This window comes from Alligator sinensis, unplaced genomic scaffold, assembly GCF_000455745.1.
Source record: "Alligator sinensis unplaced genomic scaffold, ASM45574v1 scaffold400_1, whole genome shotgun sequence".
NCBI classification, from domain to species: Eukaryota; Metazoa; Chordata; order Crocodylia; family Alligatoridae; genus Alligator; species Alligator sinensis.
In genome coordinates, this window is record NW_005841897.1 from 1,291,759 (window position 1) to 1,308,644 (window position 16,886).

The 16,886-nt window shown below is 50.2% G+C and overlaps 1 protein-coding gene across 8 annotated transcripts in view; it reads left to right on the forward strand.

Moving 5' to 3' along the window:
• The window catches only part of ITGB4 (integrin subunit beta 4), a 59,675-nt gene extending 42,879 nt beyond the window's left edge, over positions 1–16,796 (forward strand). For 6 of the 8 annotated variants that reach the window (XM_025197450.1, XM_025197451.1, XM_025197449.1 and 3 more), the window contains 12 exons: positions 1,863–2,043; positions 3,573–3,710; positions 4,756–4,938; positions 5,124–5,255; positions 6,794–6,964; positions 7,461–7,634; positions 9,366–9,515; positions 10,391–10,579; positions 10,885–11,040; positions 11,796–11,960; positions 12,861–12,977; positions 13,613–16,796. In XM_025197450.1, coding sequence (XP_025053235.1) covers positions 1,863–2,043; positions 3,573–3,710; positions 4,756–4,938; positions 5,124–5,255; positions 6,794–6,964; positions 7,461–7,634; positions 9,366–9,515; positions 10,391–10,579; positions 10,885–11,040; positions 11,796–11,960; positions 12,861–12,977; positions 13,613–13,755 — 1,899 coding nt within the window. In that variant the 3' untranslated portion in view covers positions 13,756–16,796. Of the gene's footprint in view, positions 1–1,862; positions 2,044–3,572; positions 3,711–4,755; positions 4,939–5,123; positions 5,256–5,682; positions 5,905–6,793; positions 6,965–7,460; positions 7,635–9,365; positions 9,516–10,390; positions 10,580–10,884; positions 11,041–11,795; positions 11,961–12,860; positions 12,978–13,612 lie in introns of all 8 variants that reach the window. The other 2 variants (XM_025197457.1, XM_025197455.1) reach the window with 2 other exon arrangements.
• Positions 16,797–16,886: the final 90 nt, after the last annotated feature.

Here is a 16,886-nt window from a genome sequence, read left to right on the forward strand (position 1 = left end):
TGAAAGGAGGGGACTAGAAGGTAGAGGCCCAAGGCAGTCTTGTGGTTGCATGGGCTCACACAGGCTTTGCTGGATCTGTGGACACTGGTGTGGAAATATTAAATCTTATTTGACTACAGCAGGAAATGGGGCTGCCTGGGGTCTACTTCCTAACCTGTGCCATCTGTCTGTGTATTTTGTGGGAAGGACTGTCATGCAGAAGTGACAACTCTGAACAGAGCCAAGCATAGCGCACACAGGTTTCATGGGAAGCTTCCCTGTGCATCTCTGTTAATGACTCTGGGGTCTTCTCTCCTACACCCCCAGCTCAGTGGGGACTCTGTTGAAACCACCAGCCATAGATTCATAGATGTTAGGGTCGGAAGGGACCTCAATAGATCATCGAGTCCAACCCCCTGCATAGGCAGGGAGAAGTTCTTCCTAATGTCCAATCTAAATCTGCTCTCTGCTAGCTTGTGGCCATTATTTCTTGTAACCCCCGGGGGCACCTTGGTGATTAAAACCTCACCAATTCCCTTCTGTGCCCCCGTGATGAACTTATAGGCAGCCACAAGGTTGCCTCTCAACCTTCTCTTGCGGAGGCTGAAAAGGTCCAGTTTCTCTAGTCTCTTCTCGTAGGGCTTGGTCTGCAAGCCCTTAACCATACGAGTGGCCCTTCTCTGGACCCTCTCCAGGTTATCCGCATCCCTCTTGAAGTGCGGTGCCCAGAATTGCACGCAGTACTTCAACTGCGGTCTGACCAGCGCCCGATAGAGGGGAAGTATCACCTCCTTGGATCTATTCGTCATGCATCTGCTGATGCACGATAAAGTGCCATTAGCTTTTCTGATGGCTTCGTCACACTGCCGACTCATGTTCATCTTGGAGTCCACTAGGACTCCAAGATCCCTTTCCACTTCCGTGCCACCCAGCAGGTCATTCCCTAGGCTGTAGGTGTGCTGGACATTTTTCCTCCCTAGGTGCAGCACTTTGCATTTCTCCTTGTTGAACTGCATTCTGTTGTTTTCTGCCCACTTGTCCAACCTGTCCAGGTCTGCTTGCAGCTGTTCCCTGCCCTCCGGGGTGTCCACTTCTCCCCATAGCTTTGTGTCATCTGCAAACTTGGACAGAGTACACTTCACTCCCTCGTCCAAGTCACTGATGAAGACATTAAAGAGTATCGGTCCAAGGACTGAGCCCTGCGGGACCCCACTGCCCACACCCTTCCAGGTCGAAACCGACCCATCCACCACGACTCTCTGGGTGTGACCCTCCAGCCAATTCGCCACCCACCGGACTGTGTAGTCATCCAAGTCACAGCCTCTTAACTTGTTCACTAGTATGGGGTGGGATACCGTATCGAAGGCCTTCCATATATCACTGGTGTCTTTACATTTGATGTAGGGGTTCTCCAGAGTGGAAAAGCTGGTGCATTCTCACTGAGTGCACCAGGGGATGCTGCTAGGAGGAAAGACAGTTTCCAAACAGTGCGATCTCACTCTCCCACAGAAAGTGGGACAAGCACCTTAAGAACTACCCAGGGCAAAGCTCCAGAAAATGTACTCCTGCTCTGGCTGGGGGGATGGAATAGGTAGTCAGTGTTGCATATAGTATGGAGTCCCCACTCTGCTACAGTAGGTGAGCAGAAAGTCTGTGATGTGTGTAACTTCAGCCCCCAAAACAGGGCATGGATTGATCACAGACTTCCTCTGAGCACAGAGATGGATTTCCCCCCTGCAGTTTCTATGCCCCAAACCCTGGATGGTCCAAAACCTCTCTGTATTGAGGGAGGAGGCAGTAAGTTCCATTAAGTTTGTGAATGATGGCTAGGAGAAGGATCTGAAAGAATGAGGAGGGACTTCAGGTTTTCTCTCTGATGGCAGGTGAAGTACTGGATCCAAGGGGACCCTGAGTCGGAAGCCCGGCTGATCGATTCCAAGGTCCCATCAACAGAGCTGAGTAACCTGTACCCTTTCTGCGACTATGAGATGCAGGTCTCTGCCTACAACAGCATGGGCCAGGGCCCCTACTCCAATATTGTCCATTGCCGCACGCTGGAAGAAGGTGAGCTGCCTATTCCTCCTGCATCTTGTTCCCATGGTGTGGTGCAACATTTACGAGATCCAGTGGCATCTGATGTCTGAATGCTTTTGGAAGTGCAGTCAGGATAGTGTGATCTTTTATGGGGCCTAGTCTAATGGTTTGTTCACAGAAAGGGAAGCCAGGAAGTCCTGAACTCTGCTTTCAACTCGGGAACTGATGTTCCCTGTGGCCTTCACCTCTGTGTCCCCAGATGGAAAGTTGATAGGTCTGAGTTTCCTTGGGGCTAAACACTGTCCTCCCAAGTGCCTTGCCAGGTTTCTGTCTCATGTTCACCACTGGAGAGTCTGAGGACCTGGGGCCTCTTCCACAGGGTTTCTGAGGCTGCATAAGTTAAAAATAAAGAAGTGTGTTATGTGAATCTGTAACAAAAGGTGGCAGGTCGAAGAGGCCCAGATCCTCATACGCTGAAGAGTACTTAGGTCTTAGGGTACTGGGCTGAGCAGCTCACCCAGACTGCACCAGTCAGTCATTGACAGCAGCAGCTATTTTACAAAAGAAATCCAGAAGGCTCCAAACTAACAAAACCCTAAATACCAATCACAAAACCCCCATGGCCCAATGACATTGATGAGGGACACACTGACTGACTGCACCAGCTCTTGCTTTGTATAGAACCTCTTCATTAATGTGCTTTGGAGCAGTATCTACTGCAATTCCATAGGGGCAGTGGAAGAGATCCTCAAGGGAGATGGTTGATGACCCCTCCCTGGCAGAGCAGCTTAGGAAGGTTGAAGGAATGAGGCAGAAGGTTGCACTACATGGGGCCCAAGTGACACCTCTTCTGCCCTCATCTCCAACTTATAGCCAGGAAGACTTCCGCTTCCAACAAAAAGCCCTATTCTGGGGGTGGGAGGAAGGAATAGAGAAAAGGTGATGGAGGATGGAGCTAGACAGTTCCAAAGAGGATGGAGCTAGACAGTTTTCAGTGGTGGCAGATGACAGAACAAGGAGCTATGATCTCAAGTTGTAGCAAGGGAAGTTTACGTGAGATATTTGGAAACACTTTCTGACTAGGAGGGTAGTTAAACACTGGAACAAACTCCCCAGAGAAGTTGTGGAATCTCCGACTGTGGAGATTTTTAAGACTCAGCTAGACAAAGCTTTGGCTGGGATGATCTAGTTGGGGATAGTCCTGTTCTGAGCAGGGAGTTGGACTAGATGACCTGCTAAGGTCCCTCCCAACCCCCATTTTTTATGTTTCTAGGAATAGGAATGGAACTAAGCTGAGAGAGGGGAGAAAGCTACTTTGTGGACCCCACCATGACACATCTTGGTGGCACTTCGAAAATGCCTGTGCACTCCCAGATCTGGTGCTAACTGCCTTCAGATTTCTTGGGCTATTCCAGTGAGACAGTGATTGAAGAAATCTCCCCAACTCAGACCAGCCAAGCCTCCCTGCCATTAGCCCTGCCCCTTCCACACTGCCCAGAGCTACCCAGCCCTCTCCAGCTTGCTTGTAACCTGGTTTCCTGCTTTATTGTTCCCCTTAGTGCCCAGTGAGCCTGGACGCCTGGCTTTCAACGTCGTCTCTTCTACGGTGACGCAGCTGAGCTGGGCTGAGCCTGCAGAGACTGGTGGGGAGATCACGGCTTATGAAGTCAGCTATGGACTCGTCAACGAGGACAACGGTAAGACATGGCTCATTTCCTGAGTAGAGGCAGATCTACAAACTCTGAGCCCTCAGCTGAAATACCCAGTGCCTTCCCCTACCATTTCATTGGGTACCTTCTGAGCAGCAACGAAGCCAACCCGTTCTGGCAGACCCAGAGCTGGGGTTTGGAAGGGTCCATGTCCTGGGGTGAGTGAGAGGCACAGGTGGGCTGTGAAGTGTTGGGACACCACAGTCCAGCAGAGGAGTTGGGCAGTAAGGGCCTGGTCCTGTGAGTCCTGAGCGCCCTCATTTCCCATTTATTTCATCTCACATCAGCACTTGCCAGAGGTGCTTAATACCTCATTGGTTCTAATGCAGGGTTCAGTGCCCAGCATAGCAGTCCTAGAAAGTTGGATTTCTATTGACAGTAGCCTAGGGACAGGGAACCCTTGCTGTAGGCTCACTTCAGTGCCCACTTTGGGAACTTCCCTGAGGTAGTTAGATCCCAGGACAACTTAAAAGACAGCAGTGAAGTTTGATTGTCCCATAGTTTGGTTCTCCCGAACCCCAAGTTCATTTCTTAGAGTTAAATGGAAGGTAGAATCCATGTTTTGGTGATGGTGTGAGAGTCCTCAGGGATATTAGCCCAAAGGGACTGTAGCTTTGTCCTGAGCCCCTTTGAAGCTGCTCTCCTCTATGCCAGTTCCACGGGAGTGTTAAAAGCATTACAGGCCAAGCTGATGAACTAGGAAAAGCACCATTCACTACCATGTGAGGTGGATCAGAAACCCAGGCCTGTTGGCTCCTTAACTGCTTGCCACCAGCTCTTTCAAACAGAAGAGCAAAGTTGCCCAATACAGTCAAATGGAAGGAGGATGAGAGAGAAGAAATGGAAGGAAGGGAGTATGAGTATGTGTGCACACACATGTGTGTGTGAGCACCTGTGTGTGCATGTGTGTGATGGACTTCATGGGATGTATGCCTGCCTATGTGTATGTGGTGATCTTGTGGCATGTGATGATCTCGGATGTGTGTATGTCTGCATGTATAAGGAGCTCACTGGGGTGTGTACTTGTTTGCAGTACCCATCGGGCCAATGAAGAAAGTGCTGGTTGAGGACCCAAAGAAGCGCATGGTTCTGATCGAAAACCTTCGGGAGTCCCATCCATACCGCTACATGGTGAAGGCCAAGAACAGGGCTGGCTGGGGGCCTGAGAGAGAGGCTACAATCAACCTTGCCACACAGCCTAAGCGCCCGTTGTCCAGTGAGTCACTTTACTTGAAAACTCTGTCTCCTCCCTCTTTTCTTCCCTCCTTTGTGTCCAGTGTCCTTGCAGATGTGTCTGTCACTGTGGCATCTGGGTGCTTGAAGGGTCTTGCTTTCCCTCTGGCTTGATGTCAGCTTCCCCCCAAATAGCATGTCTGACAGCATTCTGCCTCCCCCTTGCAGTTCCCATCATCCCTGATGTGCCAATCATCGATGCTGAGGGAGGTGAGGACTACGACAGCTACCTGATGTACAGCACCGACATGCTGCGCTCCCCAGCAGGCAGCAAGCGTCCCAGTGTCTCTGATGACTCTGGTAGGTCCTGCTGCATTTTCTGCAAAGAGCAGTTTATGCGGAAGCCTCTCCTGAGCAGAGGAGGATGACTGTACCAACTGAATGGGCAGTGCTGGCAATAGGCACAGGCATGCAGAGGGGCAGCAAGGCTCCTTCTCTGTCATGATGGACACAGGGTTGGAGCTCTGGTCTCCCACTCACTGGAGCATCTGTCATGGCATGTTCCATCCATTCTCCAGTCTCATCACCAACCACAGTCTTTGCAGTAGCCTATCGCCCAGCAGTATGAGAGTTTTCTTCATGGATGGGCTGCTCACGGGTATCATCTTGGTAGATGCTTTTTGCTGTAGGCAACTGTGCTGGAGTGCCACAAGCAGCCAGAAGGTGGTGGGTTGCTCACTTTGCCCCCCAGACCCTGCCAACACAAGTGCTTAAATTGTTCCAAAAGGGTCCAGGTGGAAATATGTGCAGCTGCTGGGGGAGGACTTGGATCTTCGCCACATCACCTGGAAGCTCCCAGCTGAAATGATCCCCCGCCTCTCCGGCAGCAGCTGCTTCTCCTCAGACACCGAGGGTCTCCTCCGTGAGGACAGTACCCCCTCAGAGCTGTCGGACACCAACACGGCCAGCGGCAGCCTGACAAGGAGTGGGACACCCCGGCCCCAAGCAGGTGAAGGACGGCCCCCTCTGCAGTGAATGTAGTGTCTCGTCCTTCTCCGAGCTAAGGGCACAGCACTGGGTTGTGCCCCCTAACATCCCCTGTGTGCCCGTACTGGTGTCGGCGTCATGCTGTGGTCAGGTGTCATAGAGTCTGCTTGCAAAACGGTGTCGTGGTCTTGTCTGCTCATGAGAAGTGCCAAGGTAACCCCCACCTTGGGCACAGACTGCTAGAAGCTCGCTGCTGCTGTAGGCTTGGATTCTTGGAGAGGAACAAATAGAAACCATTCAATACCTAGTAATAACCATCACTTCCAAGAGGCTGCGCCTCATCTTTAATGACAGCTCTGAAGTATCCCTAAGTTCCTAGTGCAAACCTGCTGGACTGTTAGCCAGAGACCAACTCTAGTAGGTAGCTGGTTTCTGCTGCTTCTTTGGATGGTCACTTAAATGACATTTCCTTTTTAGGTCCAGCTGAGATGGTCTCTGGTGTGGAAACTGTAGGAGCCACCTCCTTCCAAAAAACATTTCTTGTGGTTGTTCTTTAATTAACACTGAATATAAACATGTGCTTGTGTCAAACAACAGATGTGATTTAGGACTAAATGGGAACTACACGGTGGGACTTTAGCCACGTCCCAAGGCTGAGCTCTGGAGTTACCTTGGACACTGCAGGTGTAACTGATGTTGTGTGGGGAAAACAATGTCTACCTGTTTGTCACTTCCTCCGAGTTGTGTAGTTGTCCCTTGTTCTGGATCTGAAGACCTCAAGCCATGTTCTAGAGCAGCTGGAGAACTGGACACAGTTGGATGCTGAGTACCCATCAGGGCCTCCTGGAAACTGATAGGGGCAGCTGCCCACACAGCATTTGCTGGCACTGATGGCTTTCAATCTTTTGCAGAGCACCTGGTGAATGGCCGGATGGATTTCAACTTCCCTGGCAGTGGGGGCACCCTGACCCGGATGGTCACTGGCAACTACAGCCAGCTGAGCTCGCACATGCAGCAGGAAAGGAGGGTGATGGGGAGCTCGACACTGACCAGAGACTACAACACGCTGGTGTCAGGACATGGTGAGTGCTGAGTTCACTGTGGCTTCTCCCTCTCTTCCACTTTCAGAGCTCTCTTGGGCACCCAGCAGGCAGGGGCACAGAGCTCCTTCTGGCCCACTCTGAGGGAACTGGGAGGAAGAGGCATTCACTCCTCTGATTCCTAGAGCATCCTTAGACAGAAGCCACATACACACCTCTGGCTCCCAGTGCACCCTGGAAAGAGGGCTGCATCCACCCTGCCAACCCCCGCAGCATGCTGGGAAGGGGGAATGCATCTAACACCTGATCCCCAGGGCAGCACCAGGCCTTTTACACTATCTCCCTGTGAATTCCTCCTGCTCCCAGTGTGTGAGTCCACCTAGCCATGAGGAGAGGGCTGAGAAAGGCTCTTTAAGGCTGTCTAGCATCTTTCCTCATGAGCCCTCTCTGTGCAGAGGCCCCAACATGTGGGCTGCACTGGCTTTGGATGGTTCCAATGGTGTTTCTCTCTTTCTCTCTGTTTCACGCTATCCTGCAGACCATCCAGGGAGGAATCTCCCTCCCATACGTGAAGATGCTGGGAGGATGGTCTTGCTGCCGCGGGATGTAGGTTTCAGGAGCAGGGCAAAGGTGAAGGGTTACTACCCCAGCACTGGCTTTCGGGACTCTATAATCATGACTGATGGGTCCACTGGGATTTGCAAGTATATAGGTACCTCAAACAGCAAAGCATTGTCCAGTGTCTTCGTGGGCATCTCCCTTCAGTCATGCATCCCTTAACCAGCTCATCCACCTGCCAGTTGTCTGCTGCAGTCTCCCCCACAGCTTTTACATGTGCGCTGATCCTCCTGACCCTGGCTGTCCCTCCTTCACGCTGCCTTTCCATTAGCAGGTTCCACTGATCTTGTTAAACCCACTTGAGCTGATTAACCTGCTCCACAAACCCTCCCCTCCCCACCCCTTGCCCCGCTCATAACGATCTTTTCAACTCACCAGCAACACCCACCGAAGTCCTGGCTCCTAACAAGCCAACCCATTCTGTGTCTCTCTCCACAGGCCTTGCAGGACCATCAGGGAGAATGTGTGCAAAATGTCCTTCTGAAATACACCAGCCTAGCTCACCTGCAGGCATGTAGGGGCTGCTCACCAGTGTGAGGTCTTTATACTGTCATGAGGGCAGTGGTGCCTCATAGCCCTGTCAGCCTTTCCTGGCTCTGAAGGTGCTGTTTGCAAAGGAAGCAGTGTCCAATGGACTGAGCATGGGGCTGGGAGCCAAGAGCTCCTGGGTTCCCAGTCTCCCTTGTTGTGTGACCCAGGCATATCCCTGCCTCCCCCTCTGTAGAACAGGGATAGTCATACTCCCCTGCCTACCTACCAGTTGTGCCAGGGAAATGAATTCATTTCTGGGGCCAGTGACTGCAAAGCACCCTGATGTGTAAGCACTGAGGGCAGTTAAAGCTGACTCCTGGTAGAAAGTGGGAGGTTTGCTACCCTTGAAAATGGGGAAGGATGTGGGTAGGTCATTGTTAACTGGAGACTAAAGTAGCGGCCAGGGAGAAGAATGTGTAGAGGTTAGACATGCAGAAATCTAGAACTCTTGGTTCAGAGACGATACCTTTTGTTAGACCAACTAAGAAATCACAAAAAATATATATTTTTCTTTTTCTATTTTTTTTGCAATTTCTTAGTTGGTCTAATAAAAGGTATCATCTCTGAACCAAGAGTTCTAGAGTTGTGCATTTCTTTTTGTCTCAGACCAACCAGCTACCAAATACATCTCTGTAAAGGTTAGGGAGATGGCTAGTGGGTGAACAGCATATGAATGGGTAGGGACAGCTCATTCTGTGCGATACCCATCAGTTGATACCATGCCCCTGTCTCTGAGGCCTTCCCACCCACCAGCAGCAAAGCCCAACACAGATGTCTAGTCTGACCCCCACCTCCTCCCCTCTCTTTCTCTGTATAGGCCTGTCAGGGCAAAACGCTCCCCTTAGGGTGCACTACCCCCTCCCCCAGAAGGCCAGGAGTCGCACTCACTCCGAAGATGTCCACGAAGCACTGAGCAGCCTGGACAGGGTGCTTCAGGGTGAGTGAGTTTGGCCATGCCCAGCACCTCGCACCGAGAGGTGGAGATCTGGCTAGAGAAGTGGCTAGAGGCTTTCAGCATTCCCCTTGCTGCCTTGGCTAAGTCAGGGTGTGGCTGCTCTGAGCCCAGAGGCTGCCGTGCATTGGAGTCAGCGTTGGCTCGTACAGGTGTTCAGACCTAGCTAGCCCAGGTCTTGGCCCCTCTGCTTAGGTTCCCCTCAGTGATTGTGGAGAGGACATTTTGCCACATTCTCCCTGGACTCATCAGGACCATCCCGCTCTCCTGCATGTCTGTTTCTTTCCCCCTCCATCCCCTTGCCTGTGAATCCAAGGTTGTGACTTTCCCCCCCTGCATCAGATTCCAGGGTGACCCCAGGCATCCCCGACACACCCACCCGCCTGGTGTTCTCGGCGCTGGGACCCACCTCTCTGAAAGTCAGCTGGCAGGAGCCGCAGTGCGAGAAGGAGGTGCAGGGATACAGCGTGCAGTACCAACTCCTCAATGGAGGTCAGTGAGCCCTATTCAGCTGGTGGCTTGGCAGGGGGCAGTAATGGGAGCAGGAGCTCAGTGCAAGCAAAATGTTCAAGCAAAGGGCTTGAGAGATCCTAGTGCCTCTGAAGCCAATGGGACTTGTGCCACTGATTTTAATGGGACCAGAATCCCTAGAGTCTAATCTCGGCTCTGCCACAGATATGCCATGTGGCCCCCGCAAATCTCTTAACTGCAGCGTGCCTGAGTTTCCCCTCTGTGAGATGGAGACGATCATTGATACCTGCAACATGCCCTGGGCTGTGTAGGTGGAAGGTGTTGATAAATCAGGTTCTTTTCCCATGCTGCTAGTTATAGTCAGAGTTTAGTCATGAACTTCTAGCTCCAACCATAGGATCTTTGGGGGTTCCCTCAGGAGATGAGGGAAGGGCCTGTTTAGCAGCAACCACAGACTTGAAATGGCAGGGGTGGGGTAGGTACAGCAACTGGACCAACACTCTCCACAGCAGACTTCCAGCTGCTCTGTCTTTGCCCTGCAACCCACAGATCAGTGCTACAGCTGGATTTTAAATGGGGTAGGATAATCTGACCATCCATAGTGAGGAAAGGAGGGGTCATGTCCACAGGTCAGGCAGTCAGGATCGAGGAAGACTTCTCCCAGAGATGCGCACACAGCACAGTGTTATTCCAGGCTACGTGCCTCGTAAAGTCAGCTTGAGGTCTAGACCGCTGCTGGAGGCATGATGCCAAGCCTTGTGATGGGGGGGTTGACGAAGCCTCCTTGCTCTACCCAGCTCAACTGGTGCACACACCTTCATGTGACGTGGGTAGTGTGCTGTTCCCCAGTGAAAGCTGCAGTCTTGCCTTTGTGACCTATTGCTTGTTTCCCTCAGGAGAAGTATACAGACTCACCATCCCCCACCCCAGCCAAAACTCAGTGGTGGTGGAGGACCTGCTGCCCAACCAATCCTACATCTTCAAGGTGAGGGCCCAGAGTGAGGAGGGCTGGGGCCCAGACAGAGAAGGCGTCATCACTATTGAGTCCCAAGTGGATCCACAGAGCCCGCTGAGCCCGGTGCCAGGTGAGGGGGAACAGCACTGGTTTTGCCCAATTTGGCCTATCTGTTGCCATGCAGTGAACTTTCAGGACCTGGCCTGAGAGCTGTGTTCTCCATGGTCACACCCTGCTCCAAAACCCAAACCCCCGTGGAGAAGTCTGGGCTCTGTGAACTCCTGGTTGCTGCTCCCTCCTCCCTAAGTGCAGCTTCCCAATGCCCCAGCTGCCGAACTATCCTGGCAGACAGTGGAGACTTCCTAACTCATGGTTTGAATGACCCGGTCCACGTCTCTGCTGTCCAATACTAATATCTTGCTCTTGCATTCGCAGGTTCACCATTCACACTGAGCACACCCAGTGCTCCAGGCCCCCTGGTGTTTACTGCCCTGAGCCCAGACTCCCTCCAGCTCAGCTGGGAGCGACCCCGCAAACCCAACGGGGCAATTCTGGGCTACATGGTCACCTGCGAGATGCTGCATGGGGGAGGTATGTTGCTGCTCTGGGGTGATCCCAGATCTCTGTGCAGGGAGAAACAAACCATAAATGAAACGACAAATTGCTGTCTTTGTGCTGGGACTGGAGAGAAGCAGACCAGAGCTGCAAACCTTTTTTTTCCACACAGCATGTAATTTAAGAATGGAGCTCATTGCCACAAACTGTTGTGGAAGCTGACAGTTTTGCCAGATTCAGAAAGGGATTGGACACATTCTTGGAGGAAAGGGGCATCAGCAGCTATTGAGCATGGGAGCTAGGGGTACAGCCTCTGAATCAGAACTTCCTAGACCTTAAATGCTGGAGGCTGTAAGGAGGAGAGGAACAGTGGAAAAATCCCTGGTTATTCTCTGTTCACTCTCCCTTTCAGCATCCACTCTCTGCCACTGCATGACACAGGACACTGGGCAACATGGGCCTGTGGGCTGACCCAGTAAATGGCAGTTTTTATGTTCTAAACCTGCTCCAGGATTGGAGCCTCCTGCTCTGGGTTAGGCCCATCAGTAGCCCTGTTGGGTGGGATGTGAATGAGACCCTGAGGGGTCATTGAAATGTGGTTCTTCTAACAGAGCAGCTGGGTTGGTAATGAAGGGCAGGGTGCCGGTTGAGAATGGAATAAAGCAGGCAGAGAAGAAGATGGTGGAAGCCTGCTGGGTATTGGAGTAGATGAGTAGAAGCAAAGCAAGCAAAAGTGGATGGGAATGGGTCTGTCTCAGGCTCCTCACCTGTTGTGTGTCTGTCTGGATTAGGAGAACCCAGGAACATTTATGTGGAGGGGGACAACCCAGAAACCACCCTGACAGTGCCCTACCTGACTGAGAATGTCCCATACAAGTTCAAAGTGCAAGCTAAGACCACGCAAGGCTTTGGACCAGAGAGAGAGGGTATCATCACCATTGAGTCTCAAGATGGAGGTACTGCTTTCTTTTTTTTCCTTTTTTTAAACTTTATTTGTTAATCCAATGTATCAAATAACAGATTTGTCATTTAAAGCTAATATGCCGGTATAGCATATACAGCAGACTGAAAAGAACAGCACACAAAACTCCTGTGGACATGGATGCGAGTTAAGGGAGCACTATTGATAAAAGTTGGATATTCATCTTTTATCAATAGTGCTCCCTTAACTCGCATCCATGTCCACAGGAGTTTTGTGTGCTGTTCTTTTCAGTCTCCAACATTTCCTTTATGTTTCCATAGACATTAAGCTTTTCTTCCTTTCTACATAATAATTCACCTCCACCTTTTTTCCCTTGAATTCTGGATGATACAAATATCACTATCTTCTGCTCCTTTCTGGGTACCACTTTTTTGGTGTAACAGTAGGAAAAAATGGTGAGAGCAGGAAACTTCAGGACAAGACCTAAGCATTCCTTTTAGGTCTCCTGGCAACTCACTAAATATCTTCTGCTGTAGAGTTGCCATCTGTAAAAATTAGGGTAATGTTACATATATGCCTCAGGGGTGGTATATTCTTTCCTCAATATGGGGAAAGAATGTGAGAACTTAGTGCTGCTGTTTAATACCAGCCTTCTTCTTTGCATGACCAGATAATACTCAAAAGGCTGGGGAACCACCTCATGCAGTCCTTAGCCCTCTTCTTTCTTATGAGTCTTCTTCATTCATTCTTTAATGGTTTCCAATGGACCAGTTACAACACAACCTTCTGTCTTTTGCTCTAATGTTGGACAAGACTGGCATAGAAAGAAGAACTGTTGATATTTATCGTCCAGGGTTGAGTTACGAGAGGCTCAGCAGTGATCTTCCAGTTCCCTCGGTCTTCACAAAGTTGACTTTTCTATGCTTCTTTTCAGGAGCCTTCTCACAGTTTGGAGGGCAACAGTACATGAGAGAAGAAGTGTACAACTTCCCCACTGAATACAGCACTAAAACCAGCCTCACCCACTCCTCTCTGGATCCGCATTTTGCAGGTAAGGGCTTTCTCTCTGCAACACCTTGGTCACTAAAGACCAGCTTAGAAGACAGTCACATTCATTGGTGTGGCCCAGTGGCCAGGAGAGAAGCTGAGGTAGTGAAGGCCTACAGCGCAACTCTGGATATCCAGGTCTTGTTGGGCTATCTCTGCGCACTTCACAGCCTCCCCTCAGGGGGGGATGGGAAGTCTCTTGGAGGGTTCTTCAAAGCTGGTCAGTTCTGTGGGCAAACATCAAATGGGATAAAAAGAGGAGGTGAGGATTTTAAGGATTTTTATCTCAGTTCCCCCTTCCTGCCCTGCAACCATATCTTAGGAGTGAGTTGAGAGTCAGAATTAAACCCACAAACCTTCATCCTCACTGAGGCCCTGTAGTGCTCAGCAGTTCCTGCTCTACCTCCCCTTCCCAGAGGTGTTGTGTGGATGCTGGCCTGAAACGGTCCGTGATTGCATTTCCTGTATGCAGAACAGGGACTGGCATTACCTGTGTAACAAGTCAGGGAAAGAACTCGTGAGCTAAAGCCATGATGCACCCTGCAGCTACATACATAAGTCTGACACAATATATCTGGGACCAAACCCACCTCCCTGATGGCTATCCTACCAACTGCTGACCTGCTCCTCTTGTTGCAGATGGCATGCTGATGACCTCCCAGCGGGTAGAGAGCAACAGCAGCACCCTCACCGAGCAGGTCACCAAAGAGTTCGTCAGCAGGACCATGATGTCCAGTGGCATGCTCACCAAACAGACGGAGAGGCAGTTCTATGAAGCCTGAGCTGGGGAGAGGCTGCTGAAAGGATGTCTCCATTCAGACTGCAGAACTTTTCAAACAGACCTATTGTTTGGTCAGCTTCCTGACTGTGCCAGAGAGCCTGCCACATCTCTCCTGGCATAAAACTACCGTGGCACTTGTCAAGCCAGTCTTTCTTTTGCAGCTTGCCACGGTCAAGGGCACGGCACAGTTAGCAGTTGGGTTGGCAGGGGTCTTGATGCCCATTCAGAGCTCTCCTGGGTGGCCTTGGGTCTTTACTGAGGATTTTGACATTGGTGACTTCTCAGTGCTGGGCCATTGCCCAGCCATTTTGGAGTTCAATATATAATCCTTGCCTGCTGATATAGGTCTTTGGGTGCATGTTACCTACAAGCTCTGATGTTCCTGGAAGTTTGGCTGCACTGGGTTTTGGTTTGCATTGAAACGTCCACATTCGCTGTACCCTGCACATCACTTTTAACTTCCTCACCTTTCCAACTGCTTCATCTATTAATTTCACCCCCAGGAAACAACTCCCCTAGAAGACAACTTCATGATCGTCCAGAAATGTTTAAAGTTCTGTTCTGTTATAAGTGTGTGTTGCCAGGTAGAAGGTGAGGGTAACCTACTCGTTCCCACCACGTGTGTTTTTGTAAAGCCCCTTGCTGCTAATGTGCGGTACTGCAATAACAAATTATAGCCTTGAGTTGCATAGCATTACCTGCAATGCTCTAATGCAGTGTTGCTTACACTATTGTACAGTTTTCCTAGTATATATATTTATAAATGTATTTTATTATTTTATAAAGAAACCTAGGTAGATGAGATCTACACTGAACAATAAGGACAGAAGAGGACTCTGGCTTTTGGAAGTCATTAGCAAGTTCAGCAGATAAGTTAAAGGACCAATCCAGAGGCCATTAAACCCGATGGAAAGCCTCCCAGAGGCCATTAAACCCAATGGAAAGCCTCCCAGTGATTTAAGTGAGCTTTAGATCAGTCCCTACATCCCTCAGCACTGACTCCTATGATACAGGGGCCCAACTTCTTGGAGCATCTCAGTCAGATGTGTTTACACGCTGCATAGCAAGAAACAGCAGTCTTAGTGTAGCTCCAGTGTACTGTGGGTAAAAGCCAGGAGCAGCTGGGAAGGGAAGATTAGTGCTTCAGGTCCCATGGCATGCTCTCAAAGGAGACAACAGCAGTAATGTTTTTGCTGCAAACCCAATACCAGGATTCCCTGTTGATTCCATCGTTCACAAGTGGAGCTTAGCCCAGGTAGGGTGCGACTTTCAAAAGGCATTTGTACCCCACAGAAATGCCCTCTGTGGAATATAAGATTCCATTATCAACCAGGAAGCACAAGGTGACGGAAGAGAGAGCGAGCTGTTAGCTTCCTTCCCTTAGTCTATCCCCATTTTGGGACTGGAGTCTCTTTCCTGTTCAAGTTGACGCATTTGTCTGTCTCAGCCAGTTTCTTTCTGTGGACCAACCGTTCCCAGACTTTATCTGTGCCTGGCCAGAGCTTGGTGGCCAGGATACAGCCCTGTGTACTAGGTCAATTATGCTAACTGCTATCAAATGCTGGGGGCAGCTGCATCTCTGAGCATCCTCCAGGGGTGCTTTGCTAGTTGTCACCACATGGTCTTTATACCTCCTCTTAAGGTGTAGCTCTTTCTGTTGGAGTCCTGGAATAGTAGTTCTGGCCGGAAGGCATGGTACTTAACGATAGGGCTTGTACTCTCCGCTTTAACCCAGTTGACAGCAACACACTGAGCTCAGCATTCACACTTCTGAATTGGGATGATGATGACACATACTAGGGACCTTGTACTAAGTGCGTAAGGTGGAGATTTTCAAAGGCACCAAGGACAGAAGTCAGGAACTCAATTCCCTCTGTTTGTGCTTTTGAAAATCTTCCCCCAAACCTCTATGAGTCAGCACGTGAGGTTAACTGGCTGTGCAAGAGCAGGAGGCAGCCATGGTCTGATGGGGCGAGCTCTGCACTGGAGAGAGTAAGCCAGTTCCTGGGTTCTGTCCCTGGCTGTGCTACTGATTCCTTCCCTGACTTGGGCAAGAGGCTCAGCCTGGTGGTGCCCTCCGTCAAGTGGTGACAAGAGGACACAGCGTTGTAAAAGACTGGAGTCTTCTAGTGAGATGGGCTGTGGAATGGCTTGAGTTGGCTCAACCCCTTACTCTCTACTAGAGCAGCATTGGGCTGGAACTTGTGCCTTCCTAAGCCAAACCCCTGCAACCAAAGCATAAACTCTCTTTAGGCCCCAGGGGCAGCTCTTGGGGGAGGGGGGCTTATCTATGGAACTCCTTAAACACTTCTTTGCACCAGAGTAGTTTATAAATACTAGCCACTTTTAGAGCTCAGTTCTGTCCTCCTGATTTCAATGGGAATTTGTCCATTAATTTTTAGTATGAATGAGATCCATGCACCTGATTGAGATGTACATTCACATTGTCCTGCACAACCCTACAGCTTTGGTGGAAGTTGGGTCTACTTCAGGTTGTGATTTAAAACACAAGAAGCCCAGTCTGGTAGAGGTTAAACCAGACATGGTTTTCTACTTCCAAACAAGCTACCTGGGTGTGTTTGGAAAGAAAGTTTCCAAGCAAACACCCAGTTGTCATCTGCCTTAATTTTCAGTTCCTGTTTTCCATGGTTCTTTATAACTGGGGTTATTTTACCTGCACGGATAGTGGTAAGAAAGTTTCAGTTGACATGGTTCTTCTCCAACTGAATGCTAGTCCTTTTTCTGTGTTCTGTACTGCAGATGTCCCTTACACCTTGATTCACAACCTCGAGAGGGAACCCCAATAGCAGTTTTAACCAAAGAGCTTGTTACACTGTCTGGAGCAGAATGCAGCATGTTGGCTGGTCCTGATCCTGGCATTCTTGCCCTAAAAACTGGGTTGTATGCCTCTTCTACCAGGCATGCCAGGCTAGAACACAAGTGCAGAATACAGCTGAATTCAGCTCTCTCCAAGGCAAGTCTGACGGCAGGTGTTCTGGACCAGATGGCTTTGTATTGCACTTAATAAACATTTCTCTAGTTTGGCTGTCTTTTATTTAAAGCAACTGGTGAAGACTGGCACCTGTGCCACTTGCCAAGGGTACATTACAGGGGCAAGAGCATATGGGCTCA